The sequence below is a fragment of the Lacerta agilis genome, chromosome 18 (assembly GCF_009819535.1).
Source record: "Lacerta agilis isolate rLacAgi1 chromosome 18, rLacAgi1.pri, whole genome shotgun sequence".
NCBI classification, from domain to species: Eukaryota; Metazoa; Chordata; class Lepidosauria; order Squamata; family Lacertidae; genus Lacerta; species Lacerta agilis.
Window position 1 is genome coordinate 8,667,379 of NC_046329.1, and position 26,294 is coordinate 8,693,672.

Sequence of the window (26,294 nt, forward strand, 5' to 3'; positions counted from 1 at the left end):
CTGCCTGCCTTGTGCTGTTTTGGGAATCTATAGCCTGCATTCCAGGATGCGAGAGGCTTTCATCCCTCTCCGTGTGGGCAGGAATCAAGCCTCTACTCCCCTCAGCCTGTCCCCCTTCTTCCCCGGCGTCTTCGTTGTCACTCTGGGAAGGGACATCCAGCTTCAATGGGTGACCGAAATTGGATTCTAGAATTTTGAGAAGATGGTGTCTTCCTGTCCACTTTTTTCATGCCGTTAAAGAAAACCAGTGACTGGTATTTGGAGACGTACTGCCTCAGACGGTGGACATAGGACTTCATGGCTCGCAGCCATGATGTATAAACTCCTTGCAGAGCATCCTCATCCCCCAGGAATATCTTAACCTGCCTTATCGCAGGTCACAAACCTTGGTCCATCGAGTCCCACATTATCTCTGCAGGGGTCTCAGATGTTGTTGTTCAGTCGTTCAGTTGTGTCTGACTCTTCATGACCCTATGGACCAGAGCACACCAGGCACACCTATCCTCCACTGCCTCCCGCAGTTTGGCCAAACTCATGCCAGTCACTTCGAGAACACTGTCCAACCATCTCATCCTCTGTCGTCCCCTTCTCCTTGTGCCCTCCATCTTTCCCAACATCAGGGTCTTTTCCAGGGAGTCTTCTCTTCTCATGAGGTGGCCAAAGTACTGGAGCCTCAACTTCAGGATCTGTCCTTCTAGTGAGCACTCAGGGCCGATTTCCTTGAGAATGGATAGGTTTGATCTTCTTGCAGTCCATGGGACTCTCAAGAGTCTCCTCCAGCACCATAATTCAAAAGCATCAATTCTTCGGCGATCAGCCTTCTTTATGGTCCAGCTCTCACTTCCGTACATCACTACTGGGAAAACCATAGCTTTAACTATACGGACCTTTGTCGGCAAGGTGATATCTTTGCTTTTTAAGATGCTGTCTAGGTTTGTCATTGCTTTTCTCCCAAGAAGCAGGCGTCTTCTAATTTCGTGACTGCTGTCACCATCTGCAGTGATCATGGAACCCAAGAAAGTGAAATCTCTCCCTGCCTCCATTTCTTCCCCTTCTATTTGCCAGGAGGTGATGGGACCAGTGGCCATGATCTTAGTTTTTTGCTGCCTCATACAAAAAACAAACCCAATGTTTCACAACTGTAAAAGCATGAGAAGAATCTGCCAGATCAGGCCAAAGCATCGGACCCATCTAGTCCTGCATCCTGTCTTCACGGCGGCCAACTTGATGCCCCCCCCCCATCCTAGGTAAAGCAGGGCCTGAATGCAACAGCAGCACCAACAGCAAATCTCCCAACTTCTGACTTCCAGCAGCCGCTGTTCAGAGACATACTGCCTCCAACAGTGGAAGAGGAACAAAAGCCATTGTGGCTGGTAGCCATCAGAAAACATGTACAAATTTGTGTGCGTGTTTGTGTGTGTGTGACAAGGCCACTGGGTCATTACCACCTCATCAAAATCCACACTGAACAGTTGGCCTTGCCGAGAGGATGATCTCAGTGGCTGGTTTCACTGCTAGAGTGAACATGGTTACAGCGGTACCTCGGTTCTCAAACTTAATCCGTTCCAGAATTCCGTTGCAAAACAAAAGCGTTGCAAAACAAAAGCGTTCCAAAACCAAGGCGCGCTTTCCCATAGATAGTAATGCAGAATGGATTAATCCGTTCCAGACTTTTAAAAGCATCCCCTAAAACAGCAATTTAACATGAATTTTACTAACGAGACCACCGACCCATAAAATGAAAGCAATAAATAATGTACTGCAGTCGCACAATCGATCCATCAGTAGCTGGACTGGGTTCCACACAGTGAACGAAACGAAACGAAACGAAAAAGAGCCGCAAAAACGAAAACGCAAAATAAATAGCAAAAATAGACCTCAGCGTAACGCTCAAAACGGAGCAAGTTCGACTTTCGAAAAAAAGTTCACAAACCAGAACACTTACCTCTGGGTTTGCAGTGTTTGGGTTCCAAGGCGTTTGAGCACCGAGGTACCACTGTATTTGAAAACACCCTCTGCCCTCTTCGAAAAGCGACTGAAACACCCCTTTAACCACCACTTAACCTTCCCAGAAGCGTTTGCAAATACATGGCAATATTCTTCCGCAAGTGTCTGAATGAAAGAACGCACATATTAAAGACTTCTGAGCGGAACAGACCACCAACACAATATTTTGGTTGAAATCCAAAACTTAGGTCTATCGATGCAACCTTTTGCTATGAAACATCGCCTGGAATCCAAGGGCTAACACTCATGTCCATTGCTTGGTTTGATGTGGAGAGCAGCCATCCCTAACCTGTACGAAAATATCGGTAGAAGTGGCTGCTGCGTTGGGTGAGAATGATGTTTTCCCTACATTGTCTTTTAGGTGCTCCGGGACTCTGAAAAAAAGCCATTTAAATTGGGGGGGGGGGCGTTGAGCGGGTTTGGTTACACTGTTAAGGCAATTTGGATTTCTGGCAGCTTTTACTTACATTGTTAACAAGCTTGTGAATAAGAAATCGGCAAGGAGCTAGCAGCGGAGTGAAGGAAACCGACAAGGGTGTTGAATGAAAATGAATTTGAGGGACGTATGGGACGTAACACTACAAGGGAGCCTGTATGGGAAGAGGGAAGACCCAAGCTTAAATCTCCACTCTGCTTTGACGCTCACTCTCCCACACATCTAAACTATCCCACAAGGGTACTGTGAAGATAAAATCGAGAGGTCAGAACCATGCATGGCAACCTGAGCTCGTTGGGAGAAAGGTGTGGGGGGGGAGTACAAGAAAATGTTTAAACAGACACCCCCCAAAAATCCCATTGTCTTTAGCTACATGTATAAAAGGATGTAAGGAAGAGCCTTCTTCTGGTTAATATATGCACCCCATCAGGACACACTTATCAAAGGGCTTGTGAAAACAGACGATGTTTTCCACTTTAACCACGTGCATTTTAGAGGCGCAAGGTGTAAGAAAACTAATTGCGCACAAAGTTTTAAAAAGATGCGCAACTGATGTAAGGGGAGCGAGGGTTGGAAATTGCTGTGTGTGTGGCAGAGGCAGTCCGCCTGCTGCCTTCCAGGTGTTCTCAGACTACAGCTCCCATCTTCCCTGACCATTGGCCATGCTGGCTGCTGGGAGTCGGAGGCCAACATCTGGCTGCTCCTGGCGCAGGGTTACCGTTTCCTCTTGTTTTCCTGGTTTTGTAGAAACAGGCACCTTAAATGCTGCGATTCTATGCATAGTTAGTTGTTAAGCTCCACTGTTTTCGCACGCGCTTTCTCCTGGGAAAGTATGTAGGCCTATCTGATTGCAGGCTACGCATGCCTGCTCAGAAGCAAGTTCCATTGAATTCAATGGGACTTGTTCAGCCCATGGTAAGTTTCTAAAGCCTGGGAACTGCAATTTTCCATTCAGGGAGCTACAGTTCTCAGCACTCTTAAAACCATGATTCTGGGGTTCTTTGGGGAAAGCTGTGTGCTTTAAATTTATGGTGTGGATCTGCTGACAGACTGCAGTCAGTGAGACTTGCTTTTGAGCAAACATACACAGGACTGCACTGTAAATATATTTCCTTACGGGAATTTATTCTGGTTGGAAATTCAGGTGACTGTGTTCACATACCACCACCAATGGTCATAGGGTTGTATCAGACATCAGTAATACTCAAGATATGAGTCATTGAAATTAACTTACATGATTCACAGAGGTCAGTCAGGTTTCAATGGGTCTACTCAACCCATAGACGTTAAGACCTCTCCCCAAAACAATACAAATGTGCACCCCCCCTTGCAAATTTTAGATATAAACCTTCCAATAAAAGTTTTATTAATGCAAAAATGGGGGGGAGGCGGAACTGACATTCTAGATCTTTGAGTTCAGTCTTTTCTTTGGGCTGAAATTTAGGATTCCAGAAGAAAAGGGCTAAAGGAAAATTTACAAAAATCGAAGAAAAGACATTTACAAAGTCTTGGGAGATCTTCATCTCTTGAAAGGGCTGACAGTGGAGCCATCTGTCACTAAAGACTTCATATGTTTTAAAATGTATAGACAGAAAATAAGACTTTTTTTATTTGGAAGTCAGAGAGCAGCTGCTGTTATCGCGCTTGTATTGCTCAAATCTGCTGGTTTGTTTCATTAGTGCGACACGGTTTACAAATTCGGAGCCCTCCAGACGGGTGTGGGTTATTTATTTGTTGCAGGTGTATTTCTGTAAAATGCCATTGACATAATGGCACACTATTAGTGCATTGATACCGGACCATCCGCACATCATTCCACCCCTGTTCCGTGATGTCTCCCCAGTGTTACTGCATCATTGCCATCCGGAGGGGCAGGTTTTGTGGTACGAAAAGTTACAGGGTTTCGGTTACGGGACATGCGCCAATTGGAAATGAAGGAATGAATCCGTTCCAAAAGCTTTTGTGGTATTGGAAGCTGGATGGTGTAGAAACCGTCATGATACTATCACGAGCACAAATCGTCGTGAATATAAAAAGGACACCTAGAGGGGCCTCAAAAAAAAAAAAAACACAACAAGACCCTGTTTTTAACCTATCTGGCTGGCATGGAAATGCTATTCAACATGCGCTAAACTAGAAGCAGAGAAAATGAATCCCATTTTCCCGGTTGACAAATTGTACATCCGCGTACAAGACTAGGAAAGAAAGATGTCAAGTTTGCTTGCAACGTGTCCCGGAAACCGCAGCACGAATGACAGCAAGCTGTTTCCCGAGAGCAAACCTGCAATCGGGTGTAGGATCCTTCTGCTTACTTTCTCAGCCAGCCAGCCAGCCATAACCTCCTTCTAAGCACTCCATTCCAATTCCTCTCCTACCTGATTCTATTTGTTTTTCTTTTCCCCCTAGCAGTGAGCATTCTCTGGACACTGAGAATGATCAGCGTTCACTCATCCTCATTGGAATGCTTTTGAGTTTTCCCCCACCCCAAGGTTTTCGGGGACTTTTTACCGTATTTTTGTACTTCTGTAATGTAAACCCCTGGGCCTCAGCATTACCTCCCTCTTGCACATTGGATGTGTCGTTTTGGTTACATAAGCATCAGCACTGACACACCAGAGCAGGGGTAGGCAACCTAAGGCCCGTGGGCCGGATGCGGCCCAATCGCCTTCTCAATCTGGCCCGCGGATGGTCCAGGAATCTGCATGTTTTTACATGAGTAGAATATGTCCTTTTATTTAAAATGCAGCTCTGGGTTATTTGTGGGGCATAGGAATTCATTCTCCCCCCCCAAAAAAAAAATATAGTCCGGCCCACCACATGGTCTGAGGGATGGTGGACCGGCCCACGACTGAAAAAGGTTGCCGACCCCTGCACCAGAGCATCAGACACAGAAGGAATGAATGTTTCTGTGTTGATGGGGGCTGGGAATGATAATATGTACATAAAAATATATAGAATGTGTTGTAGATGTTCCTTCAGAACTTCTTGACTCATGGGAACACGTAGTTCTGCATTATGCTGTTGAAATCACAGTGGTTCGGTGGGAGACAAAATAGCTCTGAAAGGAACTGTTGTGAGTTTTAGAAATGTGGGTGTTTCAGACTAACCTCTTATAATAATTTAGCAATTCAACACATTTGTGACCCTTTTGGTGTTATAGGTACATACGGAAGCATACATCTGTCAATAAAATATATCTGTAATTATTGGGTATGAATCTTTGAGACTGTTTCTTTTCAAAAAGGCACCACGTTGCTGATATTAGAGCATAAAAAACGGTATATAGGTCAATCTAGACCAACTTTAGGGCCTTTCAGGAGCACCGATAAACGCGTCTTACCTCGGCGCCATCTTGCCAGGAAGGAGGGCCTTTCAGGTCTTTTGGACAGCAGCTTGCATTAGCCCCAGCCAGCATGACTATAAGTCAGGCTCTAAATCAAGCTCCAGGGGAAACACCAGATAATTTCAGAAGCCTGGACATTTTTCTTTCTTTCTTTTTAACTTGGAGGGTGCATGGCCAGAGGGGGGAACATTTCCAGCTGAGCCGGCCATGCACGCATGAGTTGCCTGCATGCATGCATGCACACACACACCAGAATGCCCACATTTATCTGAAGAAGTGTGCATGCACACAAAAGCTCATACCAAGAACAAACTTAGTTGGTCTCTAAGGCGCTACTGGAAGGAATTTTTTTTATTTTGTTTTCACTATGGCAGACCAACACGGCTACCTTACCTGTAACACATTTAGAAGGTGGGGGCAGGTGCATTGGGAGTTCAGTGCCTGTGGCCAAGCCCTCCATAAGATATGGACGGGATAAAATGTATTCTGTTTCGCAAGGGTATTCCGTGCAAGTGCGTGCCCAGGGTAGGGTGTCAAATAGTGAACACCCCCCCATCCCAATTCTATATAATTCAAAGTGCTGGAAAGCCCTACACAGGCTATAAGAAAGGCTGCATTCCCTCATACGAACCTGCCCAGGCTCCGAGATCTTCAGGAGAGGCCCTTTTCTCACAATGTATGCTTGTTGGAGAAGCTGGGGAGGGCCTTCTTGATGGTGACTGCTCCTAGGCAACTTGGGAACTCCCTGCCTGGAGAAGCCAGACTACCTCCCTCCTTCTGCCGGCAGGTGAAGACCTTTTTGCAACAGGCTTTTTGCAACAGGCTGGATGCTTTTAATGAAAGGGCTGATGCCATGTTGTTTTAAATTGTAATTCTTTGTATGCATATATATATATACAGTGTTACCTTGACTTACGAGCGACTCGACTTCCGTATTTTTCGACTTCTGAATGACCTCCGGAAGCAAAAAAATGGCCGCTGCTTCCAAAATTTTCGACTTCCGAAGGGAAAGCAGCGGCACGATACCTCGACTTACGGAAATTTGAATGTGCTTTTTTCGACTTATGAATTTTTTTCCCGTTCCGAGATGGCGCCTTCGACTTACGAAGATTTCGACTTATGAGTTTGTTGTGGGGATTAAACAAGGAGGGGAGGAAAGTCATGTATGTAAGAACGCCTTGGAGGAAAAAAGGTGGGATATAAACCAAAGCTAACATCTAAACTGACACGGACAAGGCTCCTGGCTTGGAAAGAAACTGCTGGTGCTTAAGGCCTCACTCTGATCATGCTCAGAGGCAATGGCAGTATTCCTCCCTGCCCCACAAAGACCCCAGAAGCAGGAACTGAAATGCAGTTGGCTGGCTTGGTTAGAGTGTGGTGTTCTTAATGCCAAGGTCACGGGTTCAATTCCCGTGTGGGTCACCTGCACTGCAGGGGGTGGGACGAGATGACCCTCAGGGGTCCCTTCCAACTCTACAATTCTATTAAACCCCACAAGCCACTCTACTCATGCTCAGAGGCAGTCTTGTATGAACGCCACCAGCACCCACCCCATATTCTCTGAAGACAGGAGACCTGGACTTTGTGACAAAAGTGCTGGGGCTTCCTGGAAATCTGGAGACCATGTTAACATTGCCTCTCGCCCCAATATGTGGAAGGGATCTGTGGCTTCCCTGCTGGTCATTCTGCACATGCTCAGGGGAAAGGCTTTTAATATCTTTAAGGTGATTCCTGCATTGCATGGGGTTGGAATGGATCATCAGTCTTCCAACAGAAGCCTCATGCAGGGTGGGCTGCTTCAGGAGCAGCAAGCAAGCGGCAAAAGATGAAGAAATGGATCCTCACATGCAGGTTTGGGTTAAAAGTGAGTGCCGGGTCTGAAAAGGTTGTAGGGCTTGGACTAGATGTTCCTTGGGGTCCCTTTCCGGCACTAGGATTCCTCTCCCCTCCTGCCATATCTGAAAACGGTCCTTTCCTGGGCTGCCGCCTTGCTGGACACTCTACCCATGCTCAGAGACACAGTTTCCTTAAGTGCCTCCCCGTGCCCTTTGAAGATTGAGAATACAGGCCCTGCAGCTTAAGCCTTGCTGGTCACTCTACCCATGCTCAGAAACACAGCTTTCTTTAGAGCCTCCCTTCTGAAGAAAACTTTGAAAATAAAGGCACTGGTGCTTAAGCCTTGTTGGAACTCTACCCATGCTCAGAGACACAGTTTCCTTAAGAGCCTCCCCATGCCCTTTGAAGATAGTTTTGAGAATACAAGCCCTGGAGCTTAAGCCTTGCTGGGGGTCACTCTACTCAGAAACAGTTTTCTTTAGAGCCTCCCTTCTGAAGAAAACTTTGAAAATAAAGGCACTGGCGCTTAAGCCTTGTTGGACACTCTGCTCATGCTCAGAGACACAGTTTCCTTAAGTATCCAGTGCGCTTTGAAGATAGCAATGAAAATGCAACCCCTGCAGCCTAAGCCTTGCTGGACACTCTACCCATGCTCAGAGACAGAGTTTTCTTAAGTCTCCCCCTCCCTTCTGGATAAAGCTTTGAGAATACAGGCCCTGCAGCTTAAGCCTTGCTGGACGCTCTCTACCCATGCTCAGAGGTACAGTTTTCTTAAGAGCTTCAGGCCACCATGACAGCATAAAAAAGGGTAAAAGCTTTTCCCTCAGAGGGCGAAAAAGGCGGGAAGGTATAATGATGGCGTAGCGTAGCGGAGCGCCGTACCCAATCAGAAGCGGCGGCACAGCCGAACGGGGCTCCGATTGGCTGGTGTTTCTCCGCCTCCTTTCAAAGCGCGCGCGGACGACCTTTGGGAAAAAAAATAACATTCCAACGGACCGCGGGGGGGGGGGGAGGGCATGGGAGGGGGAAAGCCGAAGCGCAAACGGCACAGACGTCGAAGGGCGGAGCTGGAATGGGGAACGGCCAACCGCGCGCGCCGGCGGGTGACGTCACATTCTTCATCCTGATTGACGAGAGGGCTAAAGGGAGAAAAGAAACCTGATTGGTTGATTTTGCACTAGCCGTAAATTTCCGCGTTTGCACGCCACTCTTCTGGATTCGCGATGGCGGCGGATTGTTTGCGTACCGCCTAAACTCCTCCCCCCCACCTACAGCGTTCTGATTGGCGCTCGCTCATCTCGCGGGAGCCGAGGCGGTTTGATGAGGTGAGTTGGGGGTCCGTGGGAAGTGGGAGGGTGGATGAATCCCTCACGTGGATTGGCTGGGCGGAGAGAGGGGAGGCGGGGCGAGGCAAAGAGTCTCCCGTCAGCGGCAACGAACGGTAAGTAGGGTGGGCGAGGGGCGTGGCCTGCCATCCTCCAGTCAACGACCAAAACGGAAGAGGGAGGACGGTCCCGAGGCGTGGCAGGTTCGAATCCCGCTTCCCCATTTCCCTGCCTCGATGTCAGAGGCTTGAGGTAATTAATGAATTAATAGCAATAGTTTAAAATGAATTTGCCAGGAGGGAGCTGTTGGTCAGGAAAACCTATTACTGTATTATTATTATCAGTCCTTCTTTTTGGGGGGGGGGGGTTTCCCAGGAAATGAGACTTCAGTGTTTTTCAACCACTGTTCCGCGGCACACTAGTGTGCCGCGAGACGTTGCCTGGTGTGCCGTGGGAAAAATTGAAAAATTACTTTATATATAGTCAATATAGGCACAGAGTTAATTTTTTTTACATTTTCTAATGGTGGTGTGCCTCGTGATTTTTTTCATGAAACAAGTGTGCCTTTGCCCAAAAAAGGTTGAAAAACACTGCCCTATCCCATAATATGTCCCTCCCCCAGCCAGCCAATCTCACCCCCATAATGGGATGGTTGAGTCAAGAAAACGGGGTGAGGGGAGGGCTAAAAAAAAAAAAAGTGGGGCGAGGGGGGCCCTCAAATCCCCTCCCTTAGAGCTATTATTATTAATTAGATTTAGTATTATGGTGGGGGGGAATGTACCCCACTTTAAAGGGAATGGCAGTTTGCACCCTGCCCCCCCTTTTGTGCACCTCTTCCTCAACAGCAACCCACTCCCCCCCTTGTAAAAATGCTATTTACAAGAAGAAGCTTCCCCTTGTTATTTTTTTTTTGGGGGGGGGGTTTCAATGGTCTTTTGAACCCACAGTTTTGAACTTCCTTCTGACCCCCCCTCTATCCTTGGTGGCTCCTTTGCCCCCCCAATTCGGGTGTCTCTGTGTGTCAATGTCATTATTTTATAACACCCCCTCTTTTCAGTGTGTGGGGGGGGTGTCTCCTTTTTTCGTTATAGGGAGCAAGGCTTTCCTAATGGATGGCTCCCCCCCCTCCAAATAATAAATATGCGGCCCACCTGTTGCCATGGAGATTTATTATTATTATTATTATTATTATTATTAATTTAATTTCTATACCACTTTATATTTTTAAGAAAAAAATCTCAAAGCGTTTTACAGCATATTACTGTATTTTTCCATATATAAGATGCCCCCATGTATAAGACGCCCTCGATTTTTGAAGACTCAGATTTAAGGAAATGGGGGGGGGGAGATGTATCTGTGTGTAAGACGCCCCCTAATTTTCGACATTATTTTTTAGGAAAAAATCCTGTCTTATACACGGAAAAATACAGTAAATCAATAAAACATAAATAACAAATTTGTTCGTGTGTGTGTGTGTAGTTTTTATTAAATTTTCTGTTTTACAATTTGAAAGTACTTAGCAATATGGTTAGCCGCCAAATAATAATAATAATAATAATAATATTTATTATTTCTACCCCGCCCATTTGGCTGGATTTCCCCAGCCACTCTGGGCGGCTTCCAACAAAAATCAGATACAAAAATATCACACATTAAAAACTTCCCTAAACAGGGCTGCCTTCAGGTATTTTCTGAATGTCAGGTAGTTTATCTCCTTGACCTGTGATGGGAGGGCGTTCCACAGGGCAGGCGCCACCACCGAGAAGGCCCTCTGCCTGGTTCCCTGTAGCTTTGCTTCTCGCAGTGAGGGAACCGCCAGAAGGCCCTCGGCGCTGGATCTCAGTGTCTGGGCTGAACGATGGGGGTGGAGACGCTCCTTCAGGTCTACTGGGCTGAGGCCATTTAGGGCTTTCAAGGTCAGCACCAACACTTTGAATGGTGCTCGGAAACGTACTGGGAGCCAATGTAGATCTCTCAGGACCGGTGTTATGTGGTCCCGGCGGCCACTCCCAGTCACCAGTCTAGCTGCCACATTCTGGATCAATTGCAGTTTCCGGGTCACCTTCAAAGGTAGCCCCACATAGAGTGCATTGCAGTAGTCCAAGCGGGAGATAACCAGAGCATGCACCACTCTGGAGAGACAGTCTGCAGGCAGGGAGGGTCTCATCCTGCGTACCAGATGGAGCTGGTAGACAGCTGCCCTGGACACAGAACTGACCTGCGCCTCCATGGACAGCTGTGAGTCCAAAATGACTCCCAGGCTGCGCACCTGGTCCTTCAGGGGCACAGTTACCCCATTCAGGACCAGGAAATCCTCCACACCTGCCTCCTCCTGTCCCCCAAAAACAGTACTTCTGTCTTGTCAGGATTCAACCTCAATATGATGCTCTCAGTGCATTCTGTCCTTCATGTTCCCGTTTTTTTCTTTCAGAAATAATTTTCTTCTTTCAAAATACTCCAGGGGCTTGCTTGTCTTTTAATCCGGGGTGCTTGGCATTCAAGTGGCGAAGCAGTTTTGAAGGTTTCATTGCCTCATTAGAGAGCTGGTCGCTGCAAACTATGCGGAGCGGTTTTGGTGTGTGGGAATCACCTGTCACGATAAATCCATATTTCATGTAGGACTCATGGTATTGTCTGTTAAAAGTTACATGTTTCTTTGATGTTGAAGGCTCTTCTTCTGTCTCTTCACTGGGCCTTTTCTTTTCCCCAAGGAAACTTTCTTATGACGTCTGTTTCGTACTCATTTTTGCTAATTTGTGGGTTAAATTTGAGCAAACACAATATACACGTACACCAAGCACTGTTAAACATGAGAAAGTAACTGTGAAAAGGTGTAGTGGTTAAGAGTGGTAGACTCGTAATCTGGGGAACCGGGTTCGCGTCTCCACTCCTCCACATGCAGCTGCTGGGTGACCTTCGGCAAGTCCCACTTCTCTGAAGTCTCTCAGCCCCACTCGTCTCACAGAGTGTTTGTTGTGGGGGAGGAAGGGAAAGGAGAATTTGAGCCGCTTTGAGACTCCTTCGGGTAGTGAAAAGCGGGATATCAAATCCAAACTCCTCCTCTTCTTCTTCTTCTTCTTCTTCTTCTCTTTACCAAAGCTACAACACCACTGCCGCTTGCAGCCACCCAGCTCCAGGCGTCACCTAAAACTTCCCCGATACCACGAGATTTTGCGTGTGCGTGGTATTGGTGCAGCTTTAGGTGGCGTCTCTCAGCTCCCAGTTAACCTCTCGTCCATGGAAAGTCGCACAAACCCGAGAGAAATACACCACAGTAAATAAAATGGAAATAATTTAATGTTTCTTGGGCGGCCCGGTACCATTTGATCCACGGACCGGTACCGGTCCGTGGCCCAGGGGTTGATGACCACTGGTTTAGACCACAGCGCCACCCGCGTCCCTACTGTGAGTATAGGACGCTGGGCTGGACGGGTTCCCTTTGGCCTGAACCAGTTATGCTCTTCTTAGGATCTCCATTGGACAAGGCTGCTTTTCACAGAATCGGAGAGTCGGAAGGGACCCCAAGCGCCGCCTAGAACCTGCAATGCAGGAATCGCCGTTTTACGAGCGAAGGTGCAGTAATGGGATATTTTGTCTTTTCAGATCCTTGAACCCTGGCGGTCACCAGCCCTCGCCTCAAATCCTCGCTTGCCCTCTATCCTCCATGAACAGCGACCATGACAAAGGCAAAGTACATCCTTTGCAATTGGAGGAAGCGGTGGTGGCCTGCAAAGGTGATGTTGGTTTTAACAGCTCGGGACCTTATTATCTCCTTTCTGTTTGCTCTGCTCCCCATCTGTACCAGTGACTGCTATGGGAAGGCGATAGCTATGACGTATACCGCCCTAGAGGCCTCAGGGCAGTTCACAGAAAAGGAAAGGAGTAAGAGAAAAACATTAAGAGTGAAATACTAAGAACATTTATTTGGAAGTAAGTTCCATGCAAATAAATGTGGCTTACCTCCTAATAAAATATTAGCACCGGGGCATTAGAATCATAGAATCCTAGAGTTGGAAGAGACCCCAAGGGCCATCCAGTCCAACCCCCTGCCAAGCAGGAAACACCATCAAAGCATTCCTGACAGATGGCTGTCAAGCCTCCGCTTAAAGACCTCCAAAGAAGGAGACTCCACCACACTCCTTGGCAGCAAATTCCACTTATATATTCCACTTATATTTATATTTATATTTCATTTATATTTTACCCACAACCAGGATCACTTTTTTTTTTAAATCCACAATTTTCAAAAACGCATAGGCACTATTTCAAGTGATAAGATGACTTAAAGTAAAGGTAATTATTTGCCTTTGTTATTATTAGTGGGACCCATTAGTGGGGCCCGCCCTGTGGGACCTTAACGTTAAGAAATCTCACAAGCGTACATTGCATTCCTGCATCCTTCAGGTTTTGACTGCCGGCCGGACTTCCAGAAGGCAAGCGGATCTGAAGAGCAAGCCGAGAACCCTTCTGGTTGAAATCCTCTGCCTGAACAAACAGTTAAGTTGCACGTCCAGCATCTCAAGCTCCCTTGTTGCAGTTGATGCTGCTGGACGGGACCACGGCATGGTGGGGGGTAGGGACGCGGGTGGCGCTGTGGTCTAAACCACTGAGCCTCTTGGGCTTGAGGATCGGAAGGTCGGCGGTTCGAATCCCCGTAACGGAGTGAGCTCCCGTTGCTCTGTCCCAGCTCCTGCCAACCTAGCAGTTTGAAAGCACGCCAGTGAGAGTAGATAAATAGATACCGCTGCGGCGGGAAGGTAAACGGTGTTTCCGTGCACTCTAGTTTCTGTCACGGTGTGTGCCAGAAGCAGTTTAGTCCTGCTGCCCACATGACCCAGAAGCTGTCTGGACAAACGCCAGCTTCTATGGGGATAGCCAGCAGATGGGACGACCAGTAATTCCTGGAGTTCCTGCTCCCAGTGGCCGTGAAAGGGTCCGCTGGCTATGATCTGAAGGTAGTTGTCGTGAGTTCTGGAGGTTTCTGAAGGTTTCCGAATAGGAAAGATAGGCTAAGCTAAGTAGTGGCCAAAACTTAGAAGGCCAAATAAACGTTTTGAAATAAAAGAAAGAAAGACTAAGAGACTGCAGTCAATGGTGAAGAAGCTCTCAACTGCTCTGTGCGGCTTGGTTTCTTTTTCGGTTTCTCTCTGGCTTGTCTCGCATTGATGTTCTCTCTGGCTTGTCTCGCGCATTCTCCACACACGCTACAGAAAGCGGAGGCTATTTATTAGGAAGTTAAACATCGTCACAACATTAACATGAACCAATCACAACGTTGTCTCTAGGCTAGTTTCTGGGCGGGAAACCTTTAGCTGACCGTTACATTGGCTAAATTGGCACGCTTTGCCCTCAGCGCGGAGGGATCCAGGCAGCAAACCTTCTGCCGGATCTTTTACCTTCCTTGCGATGTGCGGAAGGTTATCTTAAAGAAAACATAAAGCAAACAGGTGCAGGAGCACCTTAAAACGTATTCCCACAAGCTTCCTTGGCCTGAAAGCGAGATGAGTGCCGCAACCCCATAGTTTCCTTGGACTGGACTTAACCATCCAGGGGTCCTTTACCTTTATCTTATGTTGGGGGTGTTTAACCGCTTTTTCTCACTTCTTAAAAGGGCCCGTGTGCGCCTCGCAGACATCAAACCTTTGCTGGAGGAGGACATCAACAGCATCGCCTCTCAGTTAGGTGACCAACCCAACGCTTCAAGAGGTAACTCCCAGGGCTCGAACCAAGCACAAGAGCTTTCTCTCCTCCCATGTCTTCGAGCAACTGGGATCCAGAATTATTTGATAACAGTGATGATGATTTATTAGACTTATAGACAGGGGTACCTTGGTTCTCGAACGTGCTACGTTCCGGAAGTTCGAAAAGCAAAGTGCGGTTTCCGATTGGCGCAGGCGCCCCGGGAACAATAGCCGACAGCCGCGTCGGATGTCCGGCTTCCGAAAAAACTTCACAAGCCAAAGCATTTACTTCCGAGTTTATGGCGTTCGGGCATAGCCAAGCTGGAGGTCCAATCCTGGTTAGCTATCCAGCGAGGAGGGGAGCAAAATAGCTGCAAATCTCTCCCTTAGTGTTTCTATCTGGTTGGGATGGTCTCGTTTTTTATGCTGCCCTTTCCCTCTGCAAGCATCTCAGAGAGGAATGACACAGGGCTGGCCAGGGTGGGGGTGTGGGGTAGTTGAGGGCAAACTGAGCTTCTGAGTCTTTTTGATGCATCTCGACAGGTCAGAGCAAGAAAAACCGCAAAGTCCTATATGAGCTGATCTATCGGCATGCTCTGCGGCAGGCCCTGGATATCCTGAGCGGAGGGCGGAAAGGAAAAGCGTCACCCCAGAAGGACATCCCTGCTGGAGCGTCGCTGGAGCATCTGGCTAAGTGTCACCATCTCCAGTCTCCAAGGGACCCGCACGAGGAAGAAAGCAGGGAGGGTACCCTTGAGTGTTGCCTCAGCTCCAAGGCCTCTCCCATCTCTGAACGGCAGCACCTCGCAGGCTTCGGGGAGGCGGCTGGCCAGCACTGCTCCTTTCCTGAAGCAGCAACGACCGTAACTCCCCAGAAACAGCAGGAGCCGTTGCCCAAATCTGATGCAGGCCAGAGGCAGCTGCAGTCCTTTAAGGAGAGGGGCGAGGGGTGCTGCCAATCTCGTGGCAAGTCTGGCAAGGGCAGCGGCTTCCCATCGCCAAACAGAATGAGCACCCCGGCGGCCGCCGCTCGGAAGCGCCGGCCCAGGTTCGCAAAGTCTGGTGCGGAGCCCCGGGTGCGGAAGAAACTGCTGGGCTCCCCCGCCGGATGCGTTTCAGCTGAACCAGCCAGGGGAGAGGAAGGGGGGACTCCGCCCAGGAGATACGGCAGCAGGCGCCCAAAGGGAACACGGCAGGAACAAACCTGCACGCGGAATCGAGGAAGGAATCGTCCGGGGGACTCGAACTCCTCTGCAGACGACTCTCTTTTGGGAGGCAAGGCGGGGCAAAGGGAGGATGCGGCCATCAACGTGAAGCAGTTCCAGTTTCAGGAATCTGAAGATGAAGATGAAGAAGGTAGCTTGCGTGCTTTGGCAGGATGGAGGAAGGTGTTTATGTGTTGGAATGGTGTTCCAGTGTGGTGTAGTGGTTAGGAGTGGTAGACTCGTAATCTGGGGGACCGGGTTCGTGTCTCCGCTCCTCCACATGCAGCTGCTGGGTGACCTTGGGCCAGTCACACTTCTCTGAAGTCCCTCAGCCCCACTCACCTCACAGAGTGTTTGTTGTGGGGGAGGAAGGGAAAGGAGAATGTGAGCCGCTTTGAGACTCCTTCGGGTAGTGATAAAGCGGGATATCAAACCCAAACTCTTCTTCTTCTTCCTGACTCTGCATCTCCTGTGTGCGCCTTGCAGTGCACAAGTGGTTATCTCCCTCTCCCCACTAAAGAAGCAGGAGTTTATTTATTTTTAAGAAAAAGAGGGAAAAGATCTCAGTACTCTGTAGTAAAAGCTGAAATTGATTAACGCTCTTTCCTTTTGACAGGATTCGCACCCGCCTCTTCCCTGCAGCTTAGCCCCATCAGGAGGTACAGTCACAGCCCAGCTTCCGGGGACGATGAGGACGAGGAACTCCCAAGCATCCTCTTCCACCCAGGTGAGGCCCGTTCTCCATCTTTTGGCATGGCCCAGCCACACCGGCGTTTTCCCGAGCCCAATCAACCTTTTAAAGCAAGCGTGGCAAGCGTTTGGCCTTTGGCCGCCAACCCTGCGAGGTAGGCCAGGCTGTAAGATGGTGATTGGCCAGGTTCACGCCTAGGGAGCTTCATGTGGCCGAGCGGGGATTTGAACAGTGGTCTTTCTCAGGTCCTAGTCCAGCAGTGAATGAATGAATGAATGAATGAACGAATCTTTATTTGTGTCAGCCATCGGCCATAGCGATAAAACAACAATCTAATATACAAAGAATATTGCAGAAGAACGTAAATCGTTCTGAGCCCTAAAAGTAAGACGTGCGTCCGGTTTTCATTTCATTTCTGTTCCCTAAGCAAAGCTAACCCTGCAATGCTCTACGAGCCGCCTCAAGCAAGTTGAATGGATCTTTATTTGCGTCAACCATTGGCCATAGCAATAAAACAACAATACGATATACAAAGAATAGAAATAAAAAGTCAATTATATAAAATACATTTTGGGGTTTTGAATCAATGGTCAAATAGTGGACCTTATTCTGATTGCCCCGGCTCAAAACATTGCCACTTTAGCTGTCCCCTGCTCATCTTGATCTGCCAAGAGAAAGGACACTGGGGCAGTGGCTGGGCGACCCGGAATGGACAATAAAAGAGGGGTGATAATCTCACTCCTCAAGTCTTTATCAAGAGGGCAAGCCAGAAGGGCATGTGCCACCGATTCGGGAGTGCCATCTCCACAGGGACATAAGCGTTGGTGGCGCTGGCCCTGTGGAACGCCCTCCCATCAGATGTCAAGGAAATAAACAACTATCTGACTTATAGAAGGCATCTGAAGGCATCCCTGTTTAGGGAAGTTTTTAATATTTGATCTTTTATTGTGTTTTTAATATCCTGCTGTGAGCTGCCCAGAGTGACTGGGGAAATAAATAATAAATTACTATTACTATTACACCTTTCTCTCCACCGAGCACAAGGTGGTGCACATTGTTTAATCCTCACAACGACCCTGTGAGGTAGGCCAGCCTGAGAGGCCGTGGCTGACCCCCACGGTCACACCCAGCAAGATCCATGGCCCGGTGGAGTTTCGAACCCTGGTCTCCCAGGTCCTAGCCCGATACTCTAACCACTACACCGCACTGCCTTAACCCGGAAGGGAAGGGAAATTCCCCCTTCCGGCCTCCAACCTCTGTTTCCGTTCTGCCTTTAGAGCCCTGCACCATCGAAGCCGGGATGCTGGTTTGGTGCAAGATGCCAAGACAACCCTTTTGGCCTGCAGTGGTAAGAATAAAAAAACGTTCTGCCTTGTTGCACCTTTGTGGAAGGGGGCTGTTCTCCCGGCCTTCCTCCAAGGGGGTGGGGTAGGCATGAAACAGGGGTTTTCTCTTCCCGGCAGGTGAAAAGAGTGCAGCAGAAAGCCAGGAAGGCCAACGTCATCCTCATCCAGGACAGCTTGGGCATGAAATCCAAGGGGTAAGTACAGCTCAAATGCAGTCCCGGTTTGGCTTCTGATCACCCATTGGCTGAGCTGCTCTGACGCCTGGCATGTTCACAGAGCTTTCTCTAAACTGCAGACGGCGGCAGAAAAAGCAACTTATTTTTGCTCTGCTTTCTCAGCAAGGAGCGTTGGGTGTGTGTGTAGATCTGAATTCGAAACCCTTTTCACCCGTTGCTGAATAAATAATTTTTGGACTTGTTGTTTAGTCATTTAGTCGTGTCCGACTCTTGGTGACCCCATGGACGAGAGCACGCCAGGCCCTCCTGGCTTCCACTTATCTCCTTGGCACGGGGGTCGCATAACTCCATCCCCTCCAACCTTTCTCCCATGAAAATTGTTGTTGTTGTTTAGTCCTTGAGTCGTGTCCGACTCTTCGTGACCCCATGGACCAGAGCACGCCAGGCCCTCCTGTCTTCCACTGCCTCCTGCAGTTTGGTCAGACTCATGTTGACAGCTTTGAGATCACTGTCTCACCATCTCGTCCTCTGTTGTCCCCTTCTCCTTGCGCCCTCCATCTTTCCCAACATCAGGGTCTTTTCCAGGGAGTCTTCTCTTCTCATGAGGTAGCCAAAGTATTGGAGCCTCAGCTTCAGGATCTGTCCTTCCAGTGAGCACTCAGGGCTGATTTCCTTCAGAATGGAGAGGTTTGATCTTCTTGCAGTCCATGGGACTCTCAAGAGTCTCCTCCAGCACCATAATTCAAAAGCATCAATTCTTCGGCAATCAGCCTTCTTTATGGTCCAGCTCTCACTTCCGTACATCACTACTGGGAAAACCATCGCTTTAACTACGGTATATTTAACCGTGACTTAGAATAACGCTTTGTGTAGCGTAGGGCAGGGACTACTGGGGGTGATTTTTAGAGAACCAAAGGGGGAGAGCCCTCCAAAAATTTGGGAACCACTGACTAAATCCCTTTGCTTCTCTCCAGTATCTAGCCATCAGTGTTCTTGCGGCCGTCAGTAAGATTTTTCCGACTTGCTAACCTGTCGTATCCCTTTCCCTCTGCCTTCCTCCTGTAGCTTCTGCACTTCGTTCAGAAACCTGAAGCATTACGAATGCAAGGAGAAGGGAAAACTGATAGTAAGTTTTAAACGGCAAAAGTGTGAGTTTCTTGCCGGGGGTGATGCTTGGTTTCCACTCTGCAGTTGTGTCTCCCACAAAAAGCATTGCTTGGGTTCACCAGGGGAGATAATATTCTGTTTCTCTTTTCCGTTTTGCTATGCTTTTTCGCCCCCAGGCCAAAGCCCAAGAAAGCCACCCTCACGATATCGACTGGTGCATCAAGTTGATAACAGACTACCTAGTTCGAGTAGGTAAGCTTAGCCAGCGGAGTGGGGATTGGGGGGGGGGGGGTGAGGAGTGTCCTCTCTTTCCAGCGGCAAAAGAACTCTGTATTCTGTTTCTTCCCCTCTACAGCTCCGTGTCATTCTTTTCATTTCATTTTATTTGTTTCATAAAGCCGCCCCTACCTCTTGGTTGTGTAAAATCAGTTGCGGAGGCGCCACAGAAAAGGAAAGGGAAGCTGGGAGGGAGGAGGAAGAAAGCAAGCTCTCGCACACTGCTTCTTGTAATGGCCAGGTTTGGGGGGGTTCAAGAGGAAGAGGAGATGGAAGCGGATACTCTCTCAGCAGAGCCAATGAAGCGGCATGACAGACCCATCTCCCATCTCTCTCCCCCCCCCCCCAATGAATAGCCTTGTGGCTGTCAGTAAGTACAGTACATTCTGGCGTATAAGACTACTTTTTAATCCAGGAAAATCTTCTCAAAAGTTGGGGGTCGTCTTATACGCCGGGTGGAAAATCTGTGGTCGAGTATATCTCAAACTCTATATTTTAACTGGAAAAGTTGGGGGGTCGTCTTATAAGACCAGCCATCTTACACGCCAGAATATACGATAAATAAGAGTTTATTGTACAGTGGTACCTCAGTTTTTGAGTGTCTCAGAAGCCAAACGTTTTGGTTTCTGGACGCCGAAAACCTGGATGTAATTGCTTCCGTTTTCGAAACGCACCTCAGAAACCAAACGACTTCCGCTGCGTGTTTTTTTTCAATTTTTCCAGTGGAACTTGCAGCCAAGCCCTTTGCGCCTCGGTTTTCGAACGTTTCAGAAGTCGAATGGTCTTCCGGAACAGATTACATTTGAGAACCGAGGTACCACTGTACTAGCCCAAAGGCCATGACGAAACCGTGCAAACACCATCAGAAGAAAATATATGCAGTATGAATAAGCCATCAGATCCATATATTGCAAGGGAGACTATAAAGGGGGACCTGGTGGCTTTTGGTAACGCTGGAGTGTAACAAAGACACAGAGCGGAAGCTCACTTAATGTAGGACCACTCAAGCCTTGTTTTCAAATCCATGGCTGGCTTCCGCGTGGGAACCAAGTTCTGCGGCGGCATGACGTAACTTGAAATCTCCAAAATGGGATTTAGTCGAGAAACCTTCCTCTTCTCTCCCCGTCCCCAGGCTGCGAATCTTTCACGGGGTCCTTCCTGGAGTATTACGCCCACGAGATGAGTGAGTAGCTCATTGCCTATGAAACCGCGCCGCTTTGATTAAGCTTCCTAAAGAAGGAACGAAATCAAATAAGCCCAGGTCTTAAATCGGGGAGTCTGTCATCTCTGTAATCTGTTTTTGTTCTTGGGGAGTTTGCAGCCACCCGGCGGAGGTCAGCTTTCGCCGAAGGCAGCAAAGGTTTCCATTACTACAGAAATGGGCAACACCTCTGAGGGTGAGGCTCCGAAGGTCGGCGCCCATTCCTGATCGACCTGCCCAAAATCGATCTTTCTATCCCCTCCTTCCGGAAGGCAACACCAGCCAAAGCTGGTTAGTCAGGGGGCGGGGCGATGGCTTGCTCCTCCCACTTTAGAGGAGGGGTTATGCAAATGTACTTGGCCCACCCCCACCCCTTCTGCAGGAGGAGATTTCTCGCTTCCTCCCCAACTCATTGCGTCAAGGCGGCAGGGCTTCTGCAAAACTCCGGCTCCTTGTGGATAGTTCCCCCCGCCCTGAATCGTACCATTTCATCCAGGATCCTCAGCATCCGCATGCCAATGCAGCGGTATCTTGGTTCTCAAACTTAATCCGTTCTAAAACCAAGCCATGCTTTCCCATAGAAAGTAATGCAAAACGGATCAATCTGTTCCAGGCTTCTTCTTTTTTTTTTAAACAAACCTAAAACGGCAATTTAACATGAATTTTACTATCTAACCATCTAATGAGACCATTGATCCATAAAAAGAAAGCAATAAACAGTCACACAATCAGTAGCTGGACTGGGTTCCACGCAGTCACAAAAACAAAACAAAAAGCCACGAAAACGCAGAATAAATAGCAAAAACAGACAGACCTCAGCGAAACACTCAAAACGGAAGTGTGGCACTCAAATCGGAAGCGTAACACTCAAATTGGAAGCACGTTCGGCTTCCAAAAGAAGTTTGCAAACCGGAACACTTACTTCCGGGCTGGCAGTGTTTGGGTTCCAAGTTGTTTGAGTCCCAAGGCGTTTGAGAACCAAGGGGCCCCTGTATCTGCTTTGAAGCTGTCCAACAAGCTCTCCCTTGTTGGACAGCTCCATAAGGTAACGTGGCAAGAAAAATACGGATTTAAAAGTGGCCTCCAACCTACTTGGCTCTGGATGGAGGAGGAGATGCTGGACCTTGGGTTCCCATCAACGGCACCTTTGTGTGTACACACACACAGCCAAGACGTCACTGCCTCCCAATTTTTGTTTTTAAAAGTTCCTTTGGGGGGATTGGGGTTTTTTTGGTTTCTTGGGACGTTGTATAGGTGTTTTCTTTCTGTGACAATGAGACAAGTCCTAGCCATTGTCAGTTTCCTCTCCTGCGAAATGGGTATCGTGCATGTGCTTCTTCTCCATAACGTGTCCCTTCCTGTCCAGTTTCGATGTTTCACCGGAGCGATGGGGAGGAAGGAGCATAATATTTGGCCCTCCTTCGTGTGCCTCCTCCTCGAGAATTCCAGTGGGTGGCTCCCTGTCTGTGGCATGCTCTCCCCAGGGAAGTTCGCCTGGCACCTTCAATATACAATTTGTATTTTAATCTGTTATTTTAAATTGATCGTTTTTATGTTTCTTGCTGTGATTTTAATTGATGTTAGCCGCCCTGAGCCTGGTTTTCTGGCTGGGAAGGGCGGGGTATAAATAAAATTATTATTATTATTATTATTATTATTATTATACACCTTTAGGTGCTAGGCTAAAACATTCCTTTTTAACCTGGCCTTTGTTTGACCTGATCGACACCCCATGCCCTTTTAAAATGTGGCTCTTTGGGGGAAAGCATTATTTTATTTTTATTTTATATATTGTGATATTATTATTTTTTTAACCGCCCTGAGACCTCCGGGTATAGGGCGGTTTATAAATTCAACAAATGAATGGAATGAATGAATCTTTGTCCATGGCATCTGGGAGAGAGGCGGGCTCCTTTCTGCGCCTTCCCGCTGCAGAAACCGTGACCTTGCCCGTCTGCTTTCCTCTCCCCGAGGCTACTCTGTCCGAACAGGCGCTCTCCACAAACCGCTGCAGGAGACCTTTCCGGAGATGGAGGAAGCGGACCCGGGCGAGTCGCCGTCTGAGCCATCGCCTACTAAGCCCCCCAGGAAAGTCCTCCCGGACCGGGCCCGTGCCGCCCGGGACAAGGCCAACAAGCGCATTGTTGAGTTCATAGTGAAGTCCAAGGGGGCGGACGACCACCTCCACTCCATCCTAAGGAGAAAGAAGCCTTCGCACTGGCTGAGCAACTTCTTCGTCCCCCGGCCGTACCTGTCCTGCATGGAGATTTACCTTGAGGATGACCACCAGCAGGACCTCGTTCTCGAGTACCTGCGAGGGGTTTACCAAGAGGCAGGCCCCAAGGTGCTGCCCGAAGTGAGCAGGGACAGTATCAAGTTCATCTTGGACGTCTTGTTCCCCGAGGTAAGTCACAGCCTTTTTTTTTTAAGGAGTTGGGACACAAGGAGCTGCCTCAAATGCCGTTGGCCCATCTGAACCGGTGCTGCCGGCACTGGCCGGCAGCAGCTCTCTGGGATTTCACAGATTCCCTGAGAGTGCTGCCACAGATCGGACCTGGGATCCTTAGTGCCATGCCACTAAGCTGCAGTTCTCCCCCTAAAGACGAACTAAGATTCTAGCCCTGGCGATTTTGAATAAGGTGCCTATTTTGCATACGGCCAGTTAGACCCTCGGTCAGTATTGCCTACACTGACTGGCAGCGGCTCTCCAGGGTCTCAGCCCTACTTGGAGATCAGAATTTCTGCATGCAAAGGAGGTGCTCTTAGCCACTGAGCCACGGCCCTTTGCATTCCAGAACCCTTCCTCCGTGAACATGGCAAACATTCTCGCAAATTTTATTTCTCTCCGCTTCCCAGGCGATCATCTACGCCATTTCAGCCGTGGACCATATCGACTACAAGAAAGCGGAAGAGATATATTTGAGGGGGCCTCTGGTGAGCCAAAGGTAACTCCTTCAGTCGCTTCTTATCCATAACGGCTTTGGGGAAACTTGTAAAAAAAAAGAGAGAGAATGCCCTAGTATCGCTGGGTTCCCCCTCTAGTTGTGATTGGCTTAAAAAAAGGTAAAGGACCCCTGTATGGTTAAGTCCAGTCAAAGGCGAGGGAGCTGGTGTTTGTCCGCAAACAGTTTTCGGGTCATGTAGCCAGCAGGACTAAGCCGCTTCTGGCGCAACGGGACACCGTGATGGAAACCAGAGTGCACAGAAACGGCGTTTACCTTCCCGCCGCAGCGGTACCTATTTATCTACTTGCGCTGGCATGCTTTCGAACTGCTTGGTGGGCAGGAGCAGGGACAGAGCAACAGGAGCTCACCCTGGCTCAGGGATTCGAACCGCCGACCTTCTGATCGGCAAAAGCCCCAGAGGCTCAGTGGTTTAGACCACAGAGCCACCCTGCATCCCCAGTTGGTTTAATCATACACTCCATGCGTTTCCCACAAATGCATCTGTGGTCAGAGTAATTCAGGTAAAGAAACAGCAGCACGATAACGAAGCATAGTAAAATGAATACTAGCAACTCCCCATTTATGTGGGGACTGCGTTCCGAACCCCCATCAGATCCACGTGGGGAAGCTTCTTCCCCATGCCCATCGGCTGTGCCAGTTCTGGTCCCCCTCCCCTGCTCCAGCGGAGCTTGGTTAACTGGGTGCTCCCCATTTCTGGGCACTTGGCACCTCACATGTGCACGGTTGCACACAAATAGGGACTTTGCTAAGTCTCTAAATCGACACCTTTCATTTCTATAGCTGCTGGATCAAGCCTTTGTTTTTGGAACAGCATAGATCTTTACATTTTTGAGCACAATTCTTTTCTTTTTTAAAAATCATATTTATTGACTTTCCAATACAAATCTCCAATTACCAATCAGATTACAATCCAAATTAATTATACAATTCCCAATTAAAACAATTCCAATTATGCCACATTTTTACAATTTTTTTGGACTCCCCATATCTCGGACTCCAGAGCGATCTTCACCTCTCTTTCAGTCTAATACTTTCACGGCCTCTGATATATGCCAGCAAGAAGAAGAGATTATAATGAATAATGTCTCTGTATGGATAAGATCACTCTCCTTCCAAATGCCACATTCCGGCCGCCGCCATCTTCTCCTTCTGTTGCAAACCGAACTTCTTCGCACAGCCCTCTCCCCCACGCGCATTCCATCCACTCCTTTCCAGGAGAGCCAGACACCTCCATAAAATCCAATATCAATCATCCACCAGAGCTGGCTTCTCCCTTTGAAGTGGTGTTCAGCTTCATAGACATTTCTGAGCACAATTCAAAGTGTTGGGACTGACCTTGAAAGCCCTCAACCGCCCAGTAGACCTGAAGGAGCGTCTCCACCCCCATCGCTCAGCCCGGACACGGAGGTCCAGCTCTGAGGGCCTTCTGGTGGTTCCCTCCCTGTGAGAAGCGAGGTTACAGGGAACCAGGCAGAGGGCCTTCTCGGTGGTGGCGCCCTCCCATCAGATGTCAAGGAAATAAACAACTATCTGACTTTTAGAAGACCTCTGAAGGCAGCCCTGTTTAGGGAAGTTTTTGACGTTTTATCGTGTCTTAATATTCTGTTGGGATCCGCCCAGAGTGGCTGGGGAAACCCAGCCAGATGGGCAGGGTATAAATAATAATTTATTATGATGAAATAATCCCAAATGTCCATGTCTTTAGCAAAATTTAATCCACTGTTGCTGTGGTACTGCAGACGGGCCTCTGTTAACTTCCCAGCTCCACGTATTACTGTATAATTTTTTGCATCCATGAGCTTAGATTTTGTTATGTGTCTGTCCTCTCCCCCCCCCCCCGCCACTTTCTGTTTCTTTATCCTTCAGGGAAAGAGAAATCTTTGAGGAAGAAATCCTTGAAAAGAAGAGGAGAAAGATTCTGCAGAGCAAGAGGCCTCCTCCGGAAGCCAGCCAGTGAAGCCTTCTACACCCACCCCCCGTCCCGGAGGACACAGGACAAGTTCTATGTAGGGCTTGTGACACAAAATAGGAAGTGCGTAGTCCATAGAGGACACCAGAGCTTTTATTTTTAAATATATGTTTGTCTATGTATCAAATATTCTGCAAGAAGTTACATGTGATTCCTGAACCACCACAATCCCATCAGAGCAAATTGGGCTTTTGTGGCCGTGAAACCCTCTCTCTCTCTCTCTCTCTGCCTCAAGAGCTGCCAAAAAATAAATTATATATCTGTGTTTGGGACGCCCTGGGTGATGGCTGGTGCAGTGGCGGTTTGAGAAAGGACTTACTCCCCTGGTGTCAGCAAGCCAAATATTTTAAACCACAGCCCCAGGCTGATGCGAGTTGTAGCCCATAAAATTTTGAACGCATGTCTGCCCTGCCAGCTCCTGGTGGACCGCCACATCTCACTCAACGCCAAAAGCGAAAGCGAAAATGAGCGTGTTCATTGTTCATAGGAAACGCTTTTACCCCTCTCCCCCTTTTAAATGGCCTCCAGAGGCTTCTCTGGATCCCGAAGAGGAAAATATTTGCTGTACATTCCGCTGTGGTCGCCTAAATTCCCATTCGCCCTGCTTTTAGCAAAGGTTTCAAAAGCTGGAGGTGCGTCGAACACAGCCAGGAATCACCTCGGTTAGGTTCGCAGTCTCCCATCCCGTAATGAATTTTAAAATTTTAAATTCCAGTCGGCGCAGGTATG

The 26,294-nt window shown here is 48.4% G+C and overlaps 1 protein-coding gene across 1 annotated transcript; it reads left to right on the forward strand.

Annotated features, from left to right (window-relative positions):
- The first annotated feature begins 9,129 nt into the window (after window positions 1-9,129).
- On the forward strand, window positions 9,130-25,815 carry PWWP3A (PWWP domain containing 3A, DNA repair factor). The gene is made up of 14 exons (XM_033136824.1): window positions 9,130-9,199; window positions 12,551-12,681; window positions 13,352-13,443; window positions 14,559-14,653; window positions 15,172-15,984; window positions 16,450-16,560; window positions 17,802-17,872; window positions 17,988-18,064; window positions 19,112-19,172; window positions 19,330-19,405; window positions 20,562-20,612; window positions 22,604-23,034; window positions 23,487-23,575; window positions 25,463-25,815. The coding sequence occupies exons 2-14, from the start codon at window positions 12,625-12,627 to the stop codon at window positions 25,551-25,553; spliced, it is 2,115 nt and encodes a 704-aa protein (XP_032992715.1). The 5' UTR covers window positions 9,130-9,199; window positions 12,551-12,624; the 3' UTR covers window positions 25,554-25,815.
- The last annotated feature ends 479 nt before the right edge of the window (window positions 25,816-26,294 follow it).